At 27.9% G+C, this 21,996-nt stretch overlaps 4 protein-coding genes across 4 annotated transcripts; 1 reads left to right on the top strand and 3 right to left on the bottom strand.

Annotated features, from left to right (window-relative positions):
- The first annotated feature begins 530 nt into the window (after positions 1-530).
- LOC107612777 (Eukaryotic aspartyl protease family protein) lies at positions 531-4,704 on the top strand. The gene is made up of 10 exons (XM_016314516.3): positions 531-1,237; positions 1,453-1,582; positions 1,690-1,940; positions 2,088-2,315; positions 2,795-2,957; positions 3,078-3,151; positions 3,269-3,365; positions 3,660-3,726; positions 3,864-3,935; positions 4,239-4,704. Exons 1-10 carry the CDS (start codon positions 1,002-1,004, stop codon positions 4,400-4,402), a joined length of 1,482 nt encoding a protein of 493 aa, XP_016170002.1. The 5' UTR covers positions 531-1,001; the 3' UTR covers positions 4,403-4,704.
- Positions 4,705-4,764: 60 nt separating this feature from the next.
- On the bottom strand, positions 4,765-7,641 carry LOC107612778 (ATPase complex subunit). Its single transcript, XM_016314517.3, has 8 exons — positions 7,222-7,641; positions 7,050-7,090; positions 6,885-6,948; positions 6,191-6,379; positions 5,869-5,940; positions 5,402-5,577; positions 5,156-5,274; positions 4,765-5,041 (listed from the first exon to the last, which is right to left on the bottom strand). The coding sequence occupies exons 1-7, from the start codon at positions 7,381-7,383 to the stop codon at positions 5,157-5,159; spliced, it is 822 nt and encodes a 273-aa protein (XP_016170003.1). The 5' UTR covers positions 7,384-7,641; the 3' UTR covers positions 4,765-5,041; position 5,156.
- Positions 7,642-8,895: 1,254 nt separating this feature from the next.
- LOC107612779 (Phosphatidylinositol N-acetylglucosaminyltransferase, GPI19/PIG-P subunit) lies at positions 8,896-10,449 on the bottom strand. The gene is made up of 4 exons (XM_016314518.3): positions 9,888-10,449; positions 9,735-9,807; positions 9,395-9,513; positions 8,896-9,234 (listed from the first exon to the last, which is right to left on the bottom strand). Exons 1-4 carry the CDS (start codon positions 10,054-10,056, stop codon positions 9,110-9,112), a joined length of 486 nt encoding a protein of 161 aa, XP_016170004.1. The 5' UTR covers positions 10,057-10,449; the 3' UTR covers positions 8,896-9,109.
- Positions 10,450-11,026: 577 nt separating this feature from the next.
- LOC107612776 (uncharacterized) lies at positions 11,027-15,474 on the bottom strand. The gene is made up of 9 exons (XM_016314515.3): positions 14,935-15,474; positions 14,360-14,546; positions 13,961-14,094; positions 13,771-13,883; positions 13,100-13,352; positions 11,915-12,067; positions 11,553-11,632; positions 11,401-11,450; positions 11,027-11,290 (listed from the first exon to the last, which is right to left on the bottom strand). The coding sequence occupies exons 1-9, from the start codon at positions 15,322-15,324 to the stop codon at positions 11,166-11,168; spliced, it is 1,485 nt and encodes a 494-aa protein (XP_016170001.1). The 5' UTR covers positions 15,325-15,474; the 3' UTR covers positions 11,027-11,165.
- Positions 15,475-21,996: the final 6,522 nt, after the last annotated feature.

The following is a 21,996-nucleotide window of genomic DNA, read 5'->3' as shown; positions in this document are numbered from 1 at the left end:
TAAAAAATTAGTCATTAAATTTCATATTTAATAATTTTTATATATGTTTTAAGTTTTAACAAAATAATTCATTATTAAAATAATAAAAAATTATTTTTATACAAATAAGTAATAATTGGTTTTTTTTGTATTTATATAGTATAATTATACATATTTTAATTTAATGTGTGTTATATCTTTTATTAAAAAGTAAATTTAAATAAAATTTAATTATTCTGTTGTCTTTTATAATTTTATTAAATTTTTAATTTTATAATTAAATTATTATTAATATAAAAATATTAAAATTAATTAAATATTTTTTTATAAATTAAAAATATTTATAATTAAAAATTTAACTAAATTTTTAATTATATATATTTTTAAAAAATATTCAATTAATTTTAATATTTTTAATAAAAAAGATATAATTATAATATTAAAAATAATATAAAAATTTAACTAATTAAATTATAAAATAATATAAATTAAGTAATAATTTAATTTAACGAACTATAATTTAAACAGGCATAATCTTTCTATCTTCCCCTAGAGATTTCATGTTCGAATTTCACTTCTTACTTTCAAACAAAAAATAATAATTGAGAAACAGAACTACAAAAGTGATGAAAGAGAAGAGAGGGAAGCAGAGGAAAGTAAGAGTTAACGTAATCCGTTGTTGAAAATTGAAAACTGAAAACTCATTTCTCTGTTTCTTCTTCTTCCTCCTCCATCTCCTTTCTTCTTCTGTCCTTTTCTGCTGTTTCTTGTCTCTTTGGAACTTTCCTCTCTCTCTCTCTCTCTCTCTGGAATTATTATGATATGATATGATGATAAAAGACGACACCACCAACAAGAAGATCCTCATCCATAGCTTTTACCCTTTTCTGCTCTTCTCTCCCTCCCATTAGTCTCTACATTCAAATTCTTATATATACATAGCTCTGAATGTATGTATAGCTATACATATAGATAGATACGTACACGTATACACATACGTATATAGCTAAGGACCGACAGGAATGGCGGCTGGTTTTGTGGCGTGGGTGGTGGTGTTCTTGTTAGGGGCGGCCACGGCGGCGGTTGGTGGATCTCCGGCGACGCTGAGCTTGGAGAGGGCGTTTCCGACGAATCATGGAGTGGAGCTGAGTCAGCTGAGAGCACGTGACATGCTGAGGCACAGAAGAATGCTTCAGTCCACTAATAATGGGGTCATTGATTTCCAAGTTCAAGGCACCTTCGATCCCTTCCAAGTCGGGTACTTTTTTCTCTTTTCATTCTTTTTGCAATTCAGTTTGAATTTTGAAACGCTTTGTGGGTTTTGGAGAATGGAATTTGTTCCATGTTCTTTCCCCTTTTTGATAAATTAATACCCTTCTTTATGATTCCTGCAATTCTCATTCTGTAGTTCAAACAAAGAATCAAACTTTACTTGTTTTTTCTAATGTTGAAATTAATGGCATTGAATTTCAGGTTGTACTATACAAAAGTGCAGTTGGGTTCTCCTCCAGTTGATTTCTATGTGCAGATTGACACTGGCAGTGATGTTCTCTGGGTTAGCTGCACCTCTTGCAGTGGTTGTCCCCAAACAAGTGGCCTTCAGGTAATTAACTCATTGTTCTCTATTTTTGAATTCAATATCATGTTAAAATGTTTGCATAGTGCTGGAATTTGTTAAAATTGTGGTGTGATTGCTGGGTTTTGATGCAGATTCCACTCAATTTCTTCGATGCATCGCGTTCATCGACGTCTTCGATGATCTCTTGCTCAGACCAGAGGTGCAACACTGGAGTTCAATCATCAGATGCAACCTGTTCCAGTCAGGGTAACCAGTGCTCCTATAGTTTCCAGTATGGAGATGGTAGTGGTACATCGGGCTATTATGTTTCGGATTTGATGCATTTCAACACTATTTTTGAGGGATCTGTATCTTCAAATTCCACGGCATCTGTTGTTTTTGGGTGAGATATCATAACCCTGGGATGATTGAATACTTGAAATATTAATTGAATAACAGTATGACATCCCTATTTAGTGTTATCTATGCTTTATTGGTTTAATGATTTAATCCTTGAAACCACTTTGCTTGTGTTGTCTCTATGGTGCAGATGTAGCACAGAGCAGAGCGGGGACTTGACAAAGTCCGATAGAGCTGTCGCTGGCATATTTGGATTCGGACAACAAGGTTTGTCTGTTATCTCCCAACTTTCCTCGCAAGGAGTAGCTCCAAATGTGTTCTCTCACTGTCTGAAAGGAGATAGCAGTGGTGGCGGCATATTGGTTCTTGGTGAGATTGTGGAGCCAAACATTGTTTATACTTCACTTGTAGCATCACAGTAAGTTCTTTTATACAGAAAAACAAATGCTACATTTTTATTTATAAGAGGTTGTGAAGTAAAAAACACATTTTGTGGTGTGAAATTCTTTATTAAATTTAGTGAGTCAATGAAGCTTTGTTTCTTAGGGGGATAATAAGATAATTTAGTAAAACTTGTACTGAAGAGATAACAAGTATTTATTTTGATAGTTTGATTTTGGCTTCTGATTATTCATCTAAGCAAAGATATATACTTTCAAGCATGGAATGGATGCCAAAAGTTGGAGATGAATTGTCCCATCAATTTATTGTTCTACCATGAACTACACAATATGATATGCACCCATTATTGTGTCTTCAAAATTCTATACAAAAGTTTGAATGAAATTGAATAATTTAAACATGTTATTGATGAAAGGTATTTGTAATAAAGTGGCATGATAAATGGTCCCTTGGGAAAAGCATTTGGACTAATTGCTTCCTTTGTAAACATTTCAGGCCACATTACAATTTGAATCTGCAGAGTATCTCTGTCAACGGCCAGAAGTTACAAATTGATTCATCAGTTTTTGCAACATCAAGCAACAAAGGTACCATTGTTGATTCTGGAACAACTTTGGCATATCTTGCCGAGGAAGCTTATGATCCCTTTGTCAATGCGGTGAGTTTTGTTAAGGATATTACATAGCTTTTAATTGATCAATAGAAGATATTGTCATTTATTTGCTTGCTTAGAGGTTTATAAACATTGATTGCAAAAATGCTATTTTTGTTAATGTAGATTACGTCTTCAATTCCACAATCCGTAAGCAGTGTTAATTCCAAGGGAAACCAGTGTTACTTAGTCACTGGCAGGTTAGGATTTTAAAGATATTCTTTCTCTTCTTATATGTCTGTTGCATATTCAATACTCGAAAACAAATAAGCTCCGCGCTCTTTCTCTCTAACTCTTTCTGTTTATATTATGTTTAGTGTGTCTGATATTTTTCCTCAAGTGAGTCTGAACTTTGCGGGAGGTGCATCCATGGATTTAAAACCACAAGACTATCTTATACAGCAGAGTTCTAGTGTGAGTATTCAACCTTAAATTTCTAATTTTTCGATTTCCTGAGGTCTCAATTGACTTTCAAATACATCCATTTCAAGCAGGAATCAGTTACATGACTGGTCTATTAATTTCTTTCTTTTCTTTCCTTTGCTTCCCTTCTGCATTTTGAGAAAACTTGGCATTCTACTTCTCATCACATGTCATTTTACAACTAAAATATGCATATAGAGAATGTTTTAGGACATTGACTCATAGTCCTTCTTTTTCTCTATTATCTACTCATAGTTATCTCACTCACACCTTTGAAAATTATAGGGTGGTGCAGCAGTATGGTGTATTGGCTTTCAGAAAATCTCTGGTCAAGATGTTACAATTCTAGGAGGTATGTATTATATCTATGTTTTCTTTGGTATAGGGTTAGGGTTTCAATTACAGTATCTTTTGGAGTTCAGCAATATCAACCTGTCGAAATATCAATTTAAAAAATATTGCTTAACATTGGGTTCCCTTTCTTTGCAGACCTTGTATTGAAAGACAAAATCGTTGTTTATGATCTTGCTGGTCAACGCCTTGGATGGGCTCCCTATAACTGTAATTTATTTTATTTCATCTTTTATTTTTATTTTTATTTTTTTTTCTCGAAGTTCCTAAATTGTTCGGTTTCCATTCCAACCAAGAAATTTTCTTGTTCTTAAAGCCAACAATGTCTTGTAGCCATAGCTTAAGGCCTAAGCATAATGTATCTGTTAGCGGTTATAGTTCAAATGAAACCCTTATTGCTAACTAACTGAAACTTTTCTTTTAATTAATTTCTGGAAAGAATGAAAATTATAAAGTTAGCTTATTTATTATTGTAATGCATATTCAATCTTAAATTTTTTTTTTTTTACATAGGTGGTTCGTCAGTTAATGTGTCTGCAAATACTGGCACTGGAAGAAGTGAATATGTGAATGCTGGAGAACTAAGTGGCAGCACTTCTTCACATGAAGGACTTAACAAGCTGATAAACATAGGGGTCTTAGCTTTAACACTGATTTGCTACATAGTGATCTTATAGCGTATATAAACATTGTGGGAGCATAGAACTAAGATGTATTTTTTCCTATGTAAATTCTCTTGCCGGTACATATTTATTTGTGGCAATCGGCAAAAACCACACCCACATTTATTATTTTGAATGTTGCTTTTTGTGCTTCATTTATGCATTGTTATAGGTTGGTTTGTCCAAATTAGCTATAGGTGATTCTGTCGGATACTATCAGACATGTAGAATCAGTTCATTAAAAATTTTATTATTTTTTGCAGCATTGTAAATTTATTGACAGAATTACTTATTCAATCGCAGATACAGTTATACAATATGATTGTGTCTTCTTTGAATTAAAGTTGTATAATTTGATAAAAGCTGCTCTTAATAAGAGTACAAAGCTAAAGATTTATGTCTCACAATAGATATATATGACCTGATCAAAATTGGTTCAATACAAAGGAAAACTGTATTATTATTGAATATGCTGATACATTTGAGACTCTAAAATGTAGCAAAAGAGAAAACAAAACTGAAAAAGTTGTTTCTCATGCAGCTTCTTCCTTGGGTTACAGTTTTTTTGTTTACCCCCATAAAACAGTGATGGCTGCATAAATGTCTGAAAAGCTAGTCTATGTAAATTGCCATGCTAATCATATCATAAGGACACTGCAAATACAGAATATAAGATTAATCTCAGACCAATGAAAAAAAAAAACTACGACATTATTGCAGCAGTGCCTAAGCAATGAAACAGAAAGAGTATAGCCTTTATATTAATACCTCACTTCTCTTCAAGAAGTGATGATGTGCAAGAAACAAGATAAGACAACTCATCCTTTGTGGCTGATCCAAATCCTTGCCACCTTACTCTACCAAAATTATCAAGTAGAAAGATATACCTGTAATTTTTATTTTATTTTTTGGGTGGCAAAAATTGAAATGTCAATAACATTAATATTCATAAGTGGTGATTTCATTGGCTAATCATGAATTGAACATGCGGAAAAGAAATTTCAGTCTCTGTACCCTGTGAGAAGATTCAGTATATGCAGTTCTTTTCTGAAATAATAGTGATCACCAAATTTAAAGACCATGTGCTTTTGAAGTGCATCATTGCTTTCCTGATTTGGTTTTTTCATTGTCCAGAGAAGGAAACGCTTTATAGGACCCCGGCATAATAGCCACGAATCTATAAATGATACCTGATAGAAAATTGTCAATGCCTCAATTGTAAATTGTATTTGATCATTCAAAAATCCCATACTAAGAGCAACCATTAAGATTTCCAGCAAAAGGGAGTAATGAGATGATGTTATATTCCAACTAAGCCCAATCTAACACTGGCCTAGGACTCCCCTTCCTCCCCCCCAAACCCCACCTCACTTCCACCCCCACAAAAAAGTTCATTTGGAGGAGGATACTAAACTGTGTCCTTCTAAATACCTAATATGTTCGGATCAATGGCAAACAACCTGAATCAAACTGCTAATTACCTGATATAAATGAACATCTTCTGATTTACTAAATGCTTCTGCAAAGGGCGCACTCCATGAATTGATCATTTCCTGAAAAGAATAAAGGAATTTCATTGCAGCAATATCAGGCCAAAGCCAAACCCAGAAAATAAAAAAAAAAAAAAGGAAACGGGGCGCGGGGGGAGGGGGGGGGGGTGTTTATCACTAAACCATAAAATTAAGCTAGCAGTACTAGTTCTCTGGTCCAAAGTTATAGAAGGCACTTAGTGATCAAAATTCTATACAGGATCAAAATGGGAATAATAGAAGTCATATCATTGCTATTACCATGATGCATTACCTGGGAGCTTGCTCGGAATGAAAGACAAACCAAAGATGCCTTGGGGACAGATGATTTGTGAGCAGCATCTGCATTGTCTGAAATACGGATTGGAAGCTTCATTGTTTTCCCATCTGAGAAGCTGACTTCCAAATCAGGAAACTTCAAAGCTACCATTGCTGGTATCAACACTTTATTAGCTACAGCAATCTGTACAAACCCCAAACCATGGATGAATCTGTCCTATTCTTATCTAATAGACACTAAACATGCTTCATCTCTAACCTATCTCAAACTTTGGCTAGAGCTTCAAAGTTCAAGGGACCAACATGGAAAATACTCAGCAACATGCACTTTCGAGGATTTACGTTAGCTGACAATGTCACCTTAGGAATTTAGCTTTGGCACAATAGTAAGGAGGGTAACACCAACTACATATACCCTCACTGGACTCTGCCAAGTGCAAGCCCCATGTGCCCTTTCTAAGCAACCTTAGTTGGATTTCAGAACACAAGAATTTGCAAACCCAAACTAAGCAATGAAAATTTCTAACTTTACCTATGGGGGGATAGGAGTTTGTACTTCAGATGCGTGGAACCTCACTACATGCTATCAAAACAAAGGAGTGCGCAAATCAAAGAGTTCTTTGTAAAATTATTACAATGCAACAAGCTTATCATCATACACATCATATATATAAATATCATGGCAATACCTTACCACCATGTTGCTTGAATTCATTCATATCAGCTACATATCCCCTACTCATTTCATCTAAACTGCACAAGAAAAAAACCCATCAGCATCATCACTAACACTTCATCACACTAAAATCCGCTCCGTGAAATGAAACCCACAAAAAATAAAAAATTGAACTCACATTCGAGCACGTTCCTTTTCAAGCGCTGCCTTACTTCTCATCTGCCAAAAAGGGGAAAATTTTACACACAAATACATAAAGCAATTCAATCCAGGGAGGAAAAAAACGATTTTTGCCACATTTTTAGGGTGCTGCAATGAGAATAGCAGGAAAAAATAGAATGAAGGATGACCTGGTGGATATCAAGGAATCGTTTAGGGGTGAGGCGAGGGAGAAGAATTGGGTAATGGAGATTCTTCTCTGAAATGGAATCCACGACGGAATCTCTGAGATTGAGGTTGAGAGTGCGACTGAGAGTTGAACATCTTGGTAGCAATCGCTTCAAACCTATCATCTTTCCAACTTGTTTGATTTCGATATCAAATTACAATATTTCTCTCTCTGTTTCTTGTGCCTCTGTTTGTAACTTTGTTCTTGAGGAACTTTGTTTCGTTTTCGTAGACTCAAAAGTTTTCACTCGCTAAATTCCCTCTCTAACACAGATTCCAAATTAAGCTGTACAATATATGTTCAATTACAAATTCACAGTTAAATTAGATTTCATGCTAATCAATCATTTAGCATTTTTTGGCTGATAAATTATTGGGAAAATGGTCGAATTTTTAAGACTATTTTATCAATTTATTTAAAATAATAATAATAATAATAATAATAATAATTCACTGGTACAGGAATAATCATTTGATTCATTTCACTATAACACACCTTTTTGTGTTTTTTACTAAAAAAATGAGTTTAATTTCAATGAAAGTGAATATCTCTAATAACCTGATAGGATAATGTAACACTAATAACCATATCTCTAATACTTTCTAAACCTTCATTGTACACATTGTACGCTTAGGTTATTGGCTCCCTATACTTTCTCTAATTAAATTGTTGCTTTTTTTATTATAAATTAAAAAAATTATTATTTCCCAAATAAAATTAAATGAACTTTAATTCTCGGAATGTATTGTTTTTTGTTTAGAATGAATTTGCCGCATCCCCATCTAAAGTCATATTTAACAATGAATCTTTTTTTATTATAAATTAAAAAAAAATCATTATTTTCCAAAAAAAAAATAATTTATTTTTATGTATTTTTGTGTACTCCTATGTACTCCGGAAACGATGATAATGGTTATCATTACCGTTGCGAAGGTTAAGAATTCGAGTAAAAAGAATTCGAAGTGAAGTTCACCGGTGCAATAAACTTGTTTAAAGTTACAAAAAAAAAACATATCCTTTTATTTAAAGTTAAAATAAATTTTTTCTGAAAATAATATTTTTTTTAATTTATTCCAGAAAAAAAAACTTAAATTCTTATATTCATGTAACTATTTAAAAATTAATCAATCTATTTTTCTTTTTCTTTTTTTATTTGACATTAATAATATCTAATTAAATAACAACATAAAATAATTTTATTTAAATTATTAAATCTGTAAGTTTTGTATAGTGAAAAATGCAACATGTCATTTTTGTAAGTTGCCAAAAAATTACAATACCTTGATTCGCTTCACATTGAACCATAGATAATAATTTGGCCATCTTACGTAATTTGAAATAATTATCAATTAGTTATCCCAAAACTTTGTTACTATTTTCTAGTTCGTTTTGTTCTAAGCCTATAAGGATAGGTCTTAGATTGTAATGCTGCTTTTTATAAACTGAGATCATTACATTGTCGATACTTCTGCATAGGTTGTGTCACTTGGGTGTTTACCATTTTTCATTTTGTAGTTAGGAACTTCACTACTTTTATATAAGGTTTAACAATGATTGAATTTTCTCATGGTTTGCTGAATTACTCATCAGGTGATAGGAGTGCATGAATTTTATGAGAATGAAATAAGTTCTGTAGTTCATGGAAATTCAATTTAATCTGTATATATACTATTAACACCCAACAAAAAATTTGGTCATCGCTCAAAGATGACCAGTTAGCAAGGCTTACATCAAAACTTCAGAAAATGCAAGGATTCCAGTCATTGTTTTGCAAGATCAGCTCAATCATCTTCAAGACTAACAGCTATAACATCGAATTGCCGGCACTGGATTGTTGACAGGTTTTGTTGTTAGGTTGTGGCATTGAACATGATATCATTGATTTTGTCTAAACCGATATCTGATATAGGTTCAATGGGTTTCTCATCTCCTTCCATAGAAGAATCAGGACTCAAAGGATCCCTACTGCATTCATCTGAACAAATTTATTATTTAAAGCTTTAGCTGAAAAAAAAAATGTATTGCTGGAAAACTGTTAAAAATGTTCCTTCACTTTTGAAGAAGCTTAGGAGGCAACCTATAAATATCACATGCGTATGGAAAATCAACCATAAATAAGTCAGCATCAAACTCACCATAAACTGTGTATATAGATGCAGGGGAAGGTGTTGAAATGAAGTTAAGACCAATGTAGAATACCAGCATCAGTGCAATGGTCACCATCATGTAAGTTGGTACTGCCAGAGCCCAATACCTAAATAGCATAAGTTGATGAACAATTTCATCATCATGTCATACAAGAAAAATTTAAGCTGATTTCTCTACCTAAATATCTAAGAAAGCAAGAGCCAATGCCATTTTTGCTTTGGTAAATGTTTTGTGTACTCATTTACAAATACACATTTCAATACAAATTTGCAAGAATTCAAATTAAGACTTGAGAATTCTTGTAATGAAAATGACTAGTTGTCTAACCTGCTAGGATAGTAATAAATGCCAACAGAATGTAGCCATGATTCAGGAACATAAGCCCACACAAGGAAGATAACTATTCACAAAACAATCATAAATAACAAAAAGAAAGTTGAATAATCAAAATTGGCAAAAAGGGAAGAAGGTTGGAGGAACCTGCGGCGGCAACGGTGGTGATGGAACCGACGAAGCCATAGACTTCAGAAGGCTTAGGGCCATGCTCGCCGGCGAAGGTTTTGTCATCAAAGAAGGAAACGGTTGCTCTGCGCTGCTTCGAGAAGCTCAGCGTCCTCCTTGGGCTGTTCACCGAGTATGGATTTTCCATTTCTCCGATCTTCCTCTTCTATGAATCTTTTGTTTTCTTTTTCGGCCTTGCTTCTTCTCTAGATCTGATTCTAACAACTCACACTATTTTAGGGGTTTTTGTTTTTGGTAAAGCATCTCTTTTTTTTTTGTCAGTGTGAATTGAATCTCTATTTTTGGTCAGGACCGTGGGCCACAAAGGACCCAGGCCCAAAAAACAGAAACCTCCAACCCAACCCAATTCAATTCAGTGTGAATTACTGAATTACATCTCTTGAAACACATACAACGTGCTATAGTGTTACTTATGGGCTTTGGAATTTTAGATTGGATCCAGCTTGTTATTACTGAGCCCAAAAATAATTCACGCTTTCTTTCTTTCGTTTTGTTATTTTTAATTATAGATTGAATTTCAAGACCAAAAAAAAAAAATATAGATTGAATTTATTTTCATGCAGTAGGATTTTAATCATTTTATATAGATATTCATTATCATATTAGTAAAAGTAATTAATTTTTAAATTTATTATTTAAAATTTAATTTAAAATATAAATCTAATTAAATAACTATACAAAATTTTTTAATTTGTTAATATATTATTTTTTTCAACTCCAAAATGGAGAACACAAAACTATAAAAAAAAAAGGAAAATGTTTAACTAATATTTATAAATTTTATCCTTATTTTAAGTTATAATTTTATTTTTTTCTTTTTTCAAATCTTAAATCTTAAACTCATTATCGTTATCGCTACCGTTATTACACATCTCTCTTGAACTATATTGTCTTTTTCTCTTTCTCTTTATTAGAGATAATATATTATTGGATCGAAGAATTTTAATTTGATTGATGAATTTTTGACAAAATATGGTGTAAGAAAAAGAAAATTGATGGTGATTTAAACTTTATGTCTTGCAACAATATCCAAATGATAATCTTTTTACGAATCTCTCTGGTATATGGTTCTTGCCAATTTATAATTATTAATATTTCATAAGAATAATATTATTATTAAAGCAAACCAAAGTTAAAGTAATAATGGATTAACCAAAACTAACTCTTTTATTTGAGTTTCACAAATAAAGACCTCATATAGTCATATATATGAAATTTTCATGTCTTTGAATGGACTTATTTAAGATCAGCATAGTATTGAGTGATCCACCCTTTCATAATCTTAATCTCTGTCTTCCGTTGTTCCACCAACCAGTTTGGATCAGTTTTCTTTGCACCCAACATATCCAAGCAATGAGATCCTAAAAATTGGTAATATTTGAAATTGACAAATAAATAAAGCTTTCTAATTCTAATATTTATAAAAAGACCATGAAAAAAGCTATTTTATTAATATAATGTAGGAACATACCATTAACTGTGTGGACAGCAATAAGACTATCTGATATGTTGTTAAGAACCCTGAAATTATTAATAATACATAACATGTTCACACAAATGTTTACTATTAATATTTTAGAATAATCAATAATATTTTGTAATTTATATGGCTTAGATGCTTACCCGCCACTACTATAAGGGTCTCTTAACCCATTTGAGAAAATGATGTTGCTGCCAAACTTTTTAAGAACTAACTTGATATCCTGTCATTAATTAGCCACAAAAAAAAAAAAAATTCTTATTAGGTCCCTATAATTCTATAGAAATCTCGAAAACGTTAATTAGTAGTTGCTAAACGATTAATAAAGAATATCTTTTTGGAGGACCACCACTTGTAATACACTATATGTTTATTAGTAGTTGCTATACATCATCTTAGTAACATCTATTATATCTTTAACGTTCATAAAAATATTAAATTTGAAATATATGATAGTAAATAACATATAAATAAATTGGATGTGACAAATTAAAGATGTACTTACATGGCCTCCATAATAAGTAGTGACCCAATGGGGTCGAGGGGCAACACCAAATTTTTCCTTGCAATCCCTCGCAAAGCTCTCATAATTAAAAGGGGAAGGTTCTAATAAGGAATTGTTTCCTATGCTGATGGGTATCACCATTTCACTACATGTCTGAATGTACAACAAAATATTAATTAAATATCATTTTTTAAGATCAATAATAGGGTCGGGAGTTTGTGCTTGTTAAAATGACACTTATTTGAAAAATAAATACCATATTATTGCAGTATATATATATATTATTGCAATAATTCATCATGTCTGTTATGAGTGATGAGTCTTAATGTGCCATTATAAAATAGAAAAGTATAGGTAACCAATAAGGTTTTTGAACAATGTGTAAACAATGTGAATTAATATGGTTAAAAGAGTAAATTTAATTAGTAACATTAAATTAGGGTGTAGTATATTTTCATTTGATTGATGGTTGTTTATGTTGTTCAAAATTTTTATTGTTCCCGTAGCACTCTCCTTATAAAATTAGCTTAAAGATATAGGGTTGGAAATGAGACTCGAGTCATGAAAATTGAGTTTAACTTATTAATAATTGAGTTTATTTTTTAAATTTAAGTTTGATTTATCGAAAGCTTATGAGTTTGACTCAAATAATAAGAACATAATTTATAATTCTATATCAATAAATTATTATAACTTATATATTTTAAAAAATATTTAAAAAATTTAATTTTATATATTGTCTATCTATCAATATAAATTATAAATTTTTTATTTATGTTCTATATCAAAATTATATATAAAAAATATAAAAATTTAAATAATTAAAATTATTAATATATATATAATTATATATTATTATTTTATATGTATATATATAATATTAAAAATATAGATTAAATGTATATAGGAGATGAGTATTAATATATATAATCAAATCAGTTTACAAATTAATGAGTTGAGTTTATCCAAACATAATTCGACTCATTTAATTTATGAACTCAATTTCAGACTTAAATTTGTCTTATCAACTCATTATGAGTTAATGAGTTTATCTTATCAAGTCATTCACGAATCCAGTTTAAATTGACTCATGAGTTAGCTTCCCTCAAAAAGGTGCAAGCAAAACGAAATAGTTATTGAAGATCATTAATTAACTTTGTTTAAATTGCAATTAATTATTATTACCTGCCACCTCCAACCCTCACTGGTCTCAGATCCATTAAATGGGCCATAATAAACTTTGCATGTGTCGTTGCTTTTCGTAAAAGCCACAACACCTGCATATATGTTGCTGAGAATATCTGAACTTTTAGAAGAAGCTCCATCAATACCGCCACAAATCACATTAACTGGATAATCTGGTGGACGATCGTATTGTGCCGCAGATATATACATTAGTTCCAAAGAGTATACTAAGCCATCAATTTGGTTTAATGGTCTGCAATTAGAAAGAGTAACCATATATATATTAATTATTGATTTTATAAAATATTTTAATAATAATAATAATAATAATATTTAGAGAGTGTACAACATATATATGTAATTATATTTATTTTTATTCTTCTCTCTATAATTTTTATACAATTTTACTTTGTATTACAATAAGTATTTTTTTTAATTCTCTTATTTTGATTGGTAAAATTTTTTGAAAGTTTTTTTGTTTAAATTTATATTGTTAGTTTGTTTAACCCTAATAAGTAGGTTAAATGTTCAAAATCATATCACATTAGCATTTAACAAATTAAATTGATGATAAAGATTAAAACTAATTTTTTTATAATTTATTAAAGAAACTAAAAATCTAATAAGATAATGCATAAAAAAAATTATAAAAATAAAAATAGAGTTCATACTCGCAAGTGTTGAATTTCTGACTAAGAATGGAAAGACCATTTGATTGAGAAGCTACTCTTTTAATTTCAGCCCAAGACTTTCTTATAGTTTCATAGCATGTCTTACTAGCTTCCTGCATCCAAGCATGTCGATTATTATTTTTATGACTCTTTCAAAAATAAATAAAATACAATATATATAGATTATTACTCGAAAATCCCTTGACACAATTGAGTGGTAGGCATCTTGTGGTGTAATATGATCAAAGTAGAGAATTGGAGCCGATGAAGCCAAGGCACCAATGGCTAAGTGTGGATATTTGAGCCTAAACCATGTGGCAAGCACTACGTAGTAACAAATTAAATTCTATCAAAATATTATATAAATGGAAGAGAAAAATAATAAGTGAAAAATCATGCATGAAACCTAATTAGAGAACTAGTAAATAAGGTGAAAATTCAGGTGAAGTCGACTTTATATAAAGTTGATATTTTAGAGCCATTAGATGAAAATTTAGTCAAATCATCTAACGGTTCTCAGGTATCAACTTCACGTGAAGTCGACTGCACCTGATTTTCCACCGGTGAATAATTGAAAAATTAAACTCACTTCCACCGTATGATCCTCCAATTACGATGACGGGTGAATTTTTGGCGTGTAGTGTCTTTTTTACATGTATGATGACTTGTGCATAATCTGCTAGTGCTTGAGCTGAATTGAAATATCCAATAGTACTTGCATTCTTCACTGCTTCTTCTCTAGAACCAAATGGCACAGATTTTCCATAATATCGATGCTGGTGATGGAACAGAAATTAAAAGAACGAATTAAATTAAAGAAAATGCAGTTCTGTAAAAAAGTAATTTATTATTTGTTAAATTAATCTAAAAATAAATTTTTTATAATATTTAGTAAATAATTATTAACCTTTAAAAAGAATATAATAAATATAAATAATAAATTTAAATATTTGTTAATATATTAAAATTTTTAAGACACAAAAAATATTAAATTTTTTAATTTTAAAAATATTTTATTTGCACCCTTAATTTTTAAAAACTACAAGAATAAATATATACATTTTTTTTTTCTTAACTCTAAACATACACATAATTAATCTCTCAAAAAAAAAAAAACTTTACTAAACCAAGCAGATTGAATTTGTAAATTAAAGTAAAGTATACCTCTATGTATAATATTAAAGCACTAAAGGAAGCAGCATTATCTGTTAAAAATCCAATGAATGGGGGAGAACTATCAATTGGTTCTTCAGCACCTAACAAGGCAAATATTGGAGCATTAGAATTAGCCCCGCCCCAATATTTGAAATTGATGAGATATCTTTGCTGAAATATTTGGTAGCTTTGAGGATTATAGTTGAAATGATCTAAAGTTTGATTGTAATAAAATGTTTTCACATCTGAATAATCATCAGCAGTAGTAGTCTTTTCCCATTCAGCAATGGGACTCAATCTTGGAATCGTTAACGAGTAAGTTGGGCATACGAGAAAAATCATAAAGAAAAGAAGCAAGTTGAAAGCTAATATTATTAATGGGTGCTGGTTTTGCTTCATAGTTGCAAATTACAACAACAACAAAAGGGTTCGCATATATGGTTTGGTTTTGAGGTTTTTATTTTCTCCCTTCAAATATATAGAATTTTGAGTCCTTTTAATGCATGCACATGATGATCTTGTCAAGCGTGCTTTGCGAGTGTTCTTGATTTCCTTTTCATTCATAAATTTCATAATTCATACACAACTTTACAAAATACATCTATATTTATATTTAGAAAAACAGCTATAAAACGCATATATATATATATAGGGGCATAATATGGTTGTAAAAATAAAATTATTTTTATTACATGTATAAAAAGACAGGTGTCAAAGCATAAATAATTCAATGAAAAATAATTAATTACAGTCCACAATTGTTAATTTGTTGGACCCACAAAAAGAAAGAGAGTGTGTGACTTTATGCTGTAGAGACAGCTTATTATTTGATTTTTTGTTATTTATTAATAAATATGTGTATCACTAATCAAATTAGGATTAAGTTTATTAGATGAAAAAAATTAAAAAAATAAAATAAAAATAATATTCTTTTAATATTAACTAAAATATTTTTCATAGAATTTAAAGTCATTACTATTGAAAAGAAAAGAATGTATAATTTAGGTAATAGGTATTTATTATTCATTTATTGTGGTTGACAAATTTAATTTATTTCTATAATTATATGTCCTAAATATATCATTAATCATTTTTATATTTTTAATATTTTACATGTTTTAATTTATAAATTGAATTGATAAGCTATTATTATTAAAGATATCCCATTGTTTTTAGAAGAAATTTTTTTAATTTTGAACAAAAGACTAAATTAGAATGACATAAAATGTTTTAAACGAAAATAAAATATTTCAAATATTAAGGAGAAAATTATAATTTAGTCCAAATATTATAAATTAAAATAATACTTTTTTAATTGTAAATTGTTATTTATTTTTAAATATTTAATAATAGGATAAAATATATTTTTGTCCTTAATATCTATAATTTTTTTTAAATTATTTCTAATTTTTTATTTTATTTAATTTTATTCTTAACGTTTTTTATTTATTTAATTTTATTCGTGACGTTTTTTATTTGTGTCAACACTATCTTTAAAATAAAGTTTTTAATTTTGTTCCTAATAAAAATTTTAGGACAAAATTAAATGCAACTAAACGTAAGAATATTTTTGAAAAAAATCACAAATATTAGAATAAAAAATATACTTTATCTTTAATAATATTATTAAAAAATAAATTGAATTTTTTAAAAATCAAATTTCATATAAAGGATCTTAAAATATTATAATAAATTAAAAAATATATTAAATTATTCTTAATTTACTTAATTAAATAGGTAAAACTACAATAGAAAGTAAAAACTGATATTTGTCTCTTATTAAAAAAAAAAAGACACCTTTAATAATAGTAATTTATCAAAAAGAAAAGAGGATTATTTAATTTAGAGCCAGAGTCAAAAAGAGAATTCCTCACTTCTTTTTCTCGTTTAAAACTATATATGAGACTTTCATCTCGCACGCCTTCTAAGTGATAAAAAAAAAAGAACTCAGATCAATCTATATTGATTGACTGCTTCTATTATGTTGTTGCTAACAAAAACAAATACTAATATTTTTAGTTTTGGATCTTTCAAATCATTTTCGCAAGAAGTCTAGACCCATTTTTTTATGAGCCTTCGATATTTTTTCTATTCTAGTCCACGAAAATTATTTATTTCGATTTCTATGCTTATATCCATAATAAGTATTGGTATTTATTCAAATTTTATTTTTTCATTTTCGATTAACAAGGCTAAAGCCATTCTATCATAATTAAAAGTTTAAAACATGTAAAATAATAAAAATAATTAATAATGTATTTAGGACATATAATTATAAAAACAAATTAAATTTGTTAATAACCACAGTAAACAGATAATAATTACCTATAACTATACATTCTTCCTTTTTCAATAGTAATAACTTAAAAGTGAAAATAAGTTAGTTTTCAGATTTTTTTTTGTTTTTTTCTTTTTAAGTTAATCTCTACAATAATATTTATTTATTTTTTATTTTTTTCATCTAATAGACTTAATCCTAATTTAGTTAGTGATACACATATTATTAACAATAAATTAAATAATAAGTAGTTTTTATGAGGCAGAGTCACAGACAGAGACTCTCTTTCTTAATTTAGTGTAAGACCAAGAAATCAATAATTGTGTGCTGTAATTAATTTTTTTTATTCAAGAACCAACCACATAAATTACTGATGCTTTGACACCTGTCCTTTTACACATATAAAAACAATTTTATTTCTACCCCATAGTATGCCGCATATATGTAATGCATTATGCTATCTTCTAATAAATCGTGAGCTTCATTCCCTGTATATCTTCAAAGATAGAACTATGGTTTTTAATATGGATTTGGATATATAGAGTACTTATTTATTCTCAATTAAATTTCTTCTGGTCGTGATCACGATACCTTTTAAAGGTGTTATTATCTTGTTTAATTAGATTCTGATTCCTACATTATTTTGTCTTAGTCAAATTATGATCACAACAACAATGATCGTCCACGATGTCCATCGTCATCATTGTTATCATTATTTAGAGGCATAGAAGTGGCTATTCATAAAGTAACTGGCATGCACGCCACACACGTAACTTCTTGAAGACTTCATATAGGGCTAATGGGCTATACTACCTTTTCTAAATAAATTATAACCACGGGGGAGACTTGTTAAATTAATGATAATATAAAATATATTTTAATAAGTATTATATTATTTAAAAATTAATTAACATATATATAAATTTATATTAAATTAGATGTATTTTTTATTTAAAATATTTTATAATACATAAATTTTTTATATTAAGCTTGTATATATAAAGCTACATTTTTATTTGTTGTTTTTATTTTTGTATTTGTTTTAATTGATGGACATAGTCTTTTTATATGGTGTTTGTTTTTTTTTTTTTTTGTTCGACTTATTTATTTTTTTATATGTTCTTGTGAAGATATGTTTTTTTCTGAATTGTTAACTTGTATATATTTTTTATTATCTTTTTTTATTCTATCTTTGTATGTATGTATGTTTTTCATCAAGATGTATTTTGGATTTGTTTACTTTTCTGGCTCCTTAATCTCTTAATTGATATGTCATCTAGATATGATAATATTAGTGTTGGTAAAGTTAGTTCCTATAATCAATAAAGAATATAAATGATGTTTTGCATAAATAAAATTTTTGTAGTATTATATACTTTATTTGTTGTAATAGGAGTTGAGTTTCACTATTTTTTATTGGGACAAATATATTGGTAGCAGTGTAATTGTTGAAAATCTTTTTTAAGATTAAAATAATTTACTTTGACTTTTAATATAAGCGTGAGACTATATAATTTTTTTAATTAAGATGGTGTTTTAGTGTCATTGCTGACTTAGAGTGTAATTATATTTAAGACAGTTGTACTTAATATTTTTTATTTTTTAATAGTATAAAAATAGTTGTTGTAACCTTTAATTTAATTTTAAATATGTAATAATTATTGAGTTAGTAATTTATAATTTGATAGAATTTTTTTATGATAAATATAATTTGATGAATTTGATAAAAATTTTATAATTTGAATCTGTAATAATTTTTTATATTATAGTACAAAAACTTTATCTTTTGTATTTTTTATAGATTTTTTTATATCTACTTATTTTTCTTCTTTTAGTGATACAAGTTTTCAATTACGTCTATAATGATAATTAAGAATAAAAAATTTAAGAATATATATATATATATATATTAAATAAGTTATTTTTAATAAGAATAATTTAAATAGTATAAAGTAAAAGTATCTGTTAATATTTCTTTTAACTCATTTTGTCAAACAATGTCTCAAGTGATACAAATTTAAAATAATATTAAAAAATAATCCAAATTAATTCTTTAATTTAAATAATATATTGAAATAATAAATATAATTATAAAGATCTTAAAATATAATTATAGGTAAAGTATTACAAAAACTAAAAAAAACTATAAATAGTAAAAGTAATAAGATTATTTTTGTCATAAATTTATTTTAAAAATATAATAAATATTTTTATGTTATACCTAATCATCTAATAGAATTATTTTTAAATAGATAAATTTCTCTTTATTTGTTGGTGTAAATATTTTTCATAAGCGAATTACGAATTGTAACATTTTGTAATAATAATAATAGTCATATGATATATAAGTAGGTTAAATAGGATAAAATTTAAATATTTTATAACTTAAAATTAATTATAATAATATTATTATTATGATATTTTTAATGTAATTATATCAAAAATTAAAAAAAAAAGATTTAAAGTATTATTCATTAATATGAGTAGTTATAATAAGTTATAATTTCTCCTAAAATACATATTAAATAATATATGCCTTAGTGGTGAAATAGATGGAAAGAGATAGTGGACACTTTTTATTTTAAATATGGTCCATGTGTGTACGACAATAGAGGATGGTTCAGTTGTACCATATTCATAAGGCGAAGTCTCTGGTATAGAAGGTGCTGTGCTTTTCACATATGTAGACATGACGTGGTCGTTAGCAGTTTGTGACATGTGTGTGAGTTGGAGGACAGATATGACATGTTACAGTATTGGTCTCCTCTCATCTGAGTCTGCTGCTAACGTGATGTGATGTAAAAATGTTGTTAGTTTCTGTAATTACTAATTATATTAATGGTAGCTTTTTTTTTAGACATGACATTTATAGTAATTAATTAGTGTGAGATGAAGTTGGGCCTAGTTTTGTTAGGGTTTTTTAATTTTTGCAATGACTAAGAAAAATTAATGGGACTCAATTTGTAATTGTAGTGAAATATTGGAATAAAAAAACATGACAAATTTATTAACGGATTAAACATTAGTGAGTTTTAAAATATAATTTAAGAAAATTAATCTAAAATTTAAAAGAAAAAGGCAAGTTTAGACTTTTACTTTTAAATTAAAAACATATAAATACATACCCAAAAAAATATTTTGTAACATTAATTATTTTGCAATAAAATTTTAATGTATTAAAAAATTTATATACATATTTATTTGAATTTTAAAATATAAAATACTTAAATTATAAAAATAATTACAAAATATTATTATACACTCCTCCATCATTTAGTATAATAATATAATAATAATGATGATTCTTAAACCCAAATTAAATTTCTATCATACCAAAAATTTAACTAATTCAATTTAATTGATTATAACTTTTTTAGTCTATTTATTTTAATAAAAAATCATAAAATGATATTAAGAATTTTGAATTAATAAAAAAAGAGAAAAAACTAGTGAACTAGATTGATACACGACATTCAATTTTAGGGATTAAAATGAATTATTTAATGCAAAATGAGGAATTAATTTGGTGCATCTATAATGATGACATAATGAATAACACATGGACGAATGTTGTTGCGACACGTAGTCAAATAATATCATGTATCATTTTACGATATTTTTATTAAAAAACGCGCCTTGTGCATGCAGCAACTCATTGGCCAGCGACAGATCCTTAAATGGAGCTCAGATTCGCGATGGATTAGTCTTCAACCTGTCGGGTTGGGGGATACCGTTTGGGTAAATAAAAAAAAATAAAAATTAAAAAACCCCAATAAAATTAGGCCCAACTTCATCTCACACTAATTAATTACCGTAAATGTCATGTTCAAAAAAAAGCTACCGTCAATGTAATTAGTAATTACAGAAACTAACAACATTTTTATATCACATCATATTAGCATCAGATTCAAATATGAGAGGAGACTAATACTACAACATGTCATATCTGTCCTCCAACTCACACACGTATCACAAGCTGCTGCCTGCTAGCGACCACGTCATGTCTACACGTGTAAAAAGCACAACACCTTCTACATCAGAGACTTCACCTATTCATAAATGTAGTATATAGAAAGGTAGATCTTACTGTAAAGATTTGATAATTATTTATATGTGAAGATGTTTTATTATTATTATTATTATTATTAGATGATAAATTATAGAGTTTAATTTTTATATATTATAAATATATTATCTTTTTTCTAAACGTGACTAAATAAATAAATTATACTTTTAACATAAATATTTTTAATAAAAAATATTTACATCTTTATTTGAATATGTGCCATATAAAAATTAGTGTTTTTATTTTTTTTTTTTAAAAAATAATGGAGCGCAAAAATTATATCCATCAATTTACATGATATATTTATTTTTAAAAATTAGAAATCAAACTTTTTGATTTATTTTAAAAAATAAATTAAATTAGATTCTCTTATTTTTATTTTCAAAAATTAAACAAAATTTAAAATATTTTTTAAATTAAAATCGAGCATTTTAATTTTTGTTTTTGAAAATATTTAAAATATTTAAAATATTTTTAAATTAAAATTGAATCTCTAATTTTATTTTCTCCAAACAGTCTTTATATTTTGATAAAAAATAATATTTGTTCACTACTGTAAGACTCAAAATTTTTGAAAATTAAATAATTAATTATTTGTGAGTTAAAATATTATATTGAGATGTAATTTTTTAAAAAAAATATTTTTAACAAAAATAATTAAATAGAATTTTATAATGATTGAAGTCTAATTTAATTATGACTTATTCTATTAATTTAAATTATTTAT

This window comes from Arachis ipaensis, chromosome B8, assembly GCF_059453495.1.
Source record: "Arachis ipaensis isolate K30076 ecotype BB chromosome B8, ASM5945349v1, whole genome shotgun sequence".
NCBI classification, from domain to species: domain Eukaryota; kingdom Viridiplantae; phylum Streptophyta; class Magnoliopsida; order Fabales; family Fabaceae; genus Arachis; species Arachis ipaensis.
The sequence above is the reverse complement of the archived record's forward strand: the minus strand, read 5'-3'. Positions and strand labels throughout refer to the sequence as shown.

Bases quoted from the DNA above. Each gene is read 5' to 3' on its own strand.
- LOC107612777 (XM_016314516.3), top strand. From the start codon at position 1,002: ATGGCGGCTGGTTTTGTGGCGTGGGTGGTGGTGTTCTTGTTAGGGGCG. The intron at 1,583-1,689 runs GTAATTAACTCA...GTTTTGATGCAG, and splicing joins CCCAAACAAGTGGCCTTCAG to ATTCCACTCAATTTCTTCGA. The intron at 3,727-3,863 runs GTATGTATTATA...CTTTCTTTGCAG, and splicing joins AGATGTTACAATTCTAGGAG to ACCTTGTATTGAAAGACAAA.
- LOC107612778 (XM_016314517.3), bottom strand. From the start codon at position 7,383: ATGATAGGTTTGAAGCGATTGCTACCAAGATGTTCAACTCTCAGTCGC. The intron at 6,949-7,049 runs GTGAGTTCAATT...TTTCTTGTGCAG, and splicing joins GAAAAGGAACGTGCTCGAAT to TTTAGATGAAATGAGTAGGG. The intron at 5,578-5,868 runs GTAATTAGCAGT...ATTTTCTATCAG, and splicing joins AAGATGTTCATTTATATCAG to GTATCATTTATAGATTCGTG.
- LOC107612779 (XM_016314518.3), bottom strand. From the start codon at position 10,056: ATGGAAAATCCATACTCGGTGAACAGCCCAAGGAGGACGCTGAGCTTC. The intron at 9,808-9,887 runs GTTCCTCCAACC...TTTTGTGAATAG, and splicing joins CACCACCGTTGCCGCCGCAG to TTATCTTCCTTGTGTGGGCT. The intron at 9,514-9,734 runs GTTAGACAACTA...TATGCTATTTAG, and splicing joins ATTTATTACTATCCTAGCAG to GTATTGGGCTCTGGCAGTAC.
- LOC107612776 (XM_016314515.3), bottom strand. From the start codon at position 15,324: ATGAAGCAAAACCAGCACCCATTAATAATATTAGCTTTCAACTTGCTT. The intron at 12,068-13,099 runs GTAATAATAATT...TTGTACATTCAG, and splicing joins GTGAGGGTTGGAGGTGGCAG to ACATGTAGTGAAATGGTGAT. The intron at 11,291-11,400 runs GTATGTTCCTAC...ACCAATTTTTAG, and splicing joins TGCTGTCCACACAGTTAATG to GATCTCATTGCTTGGATATG.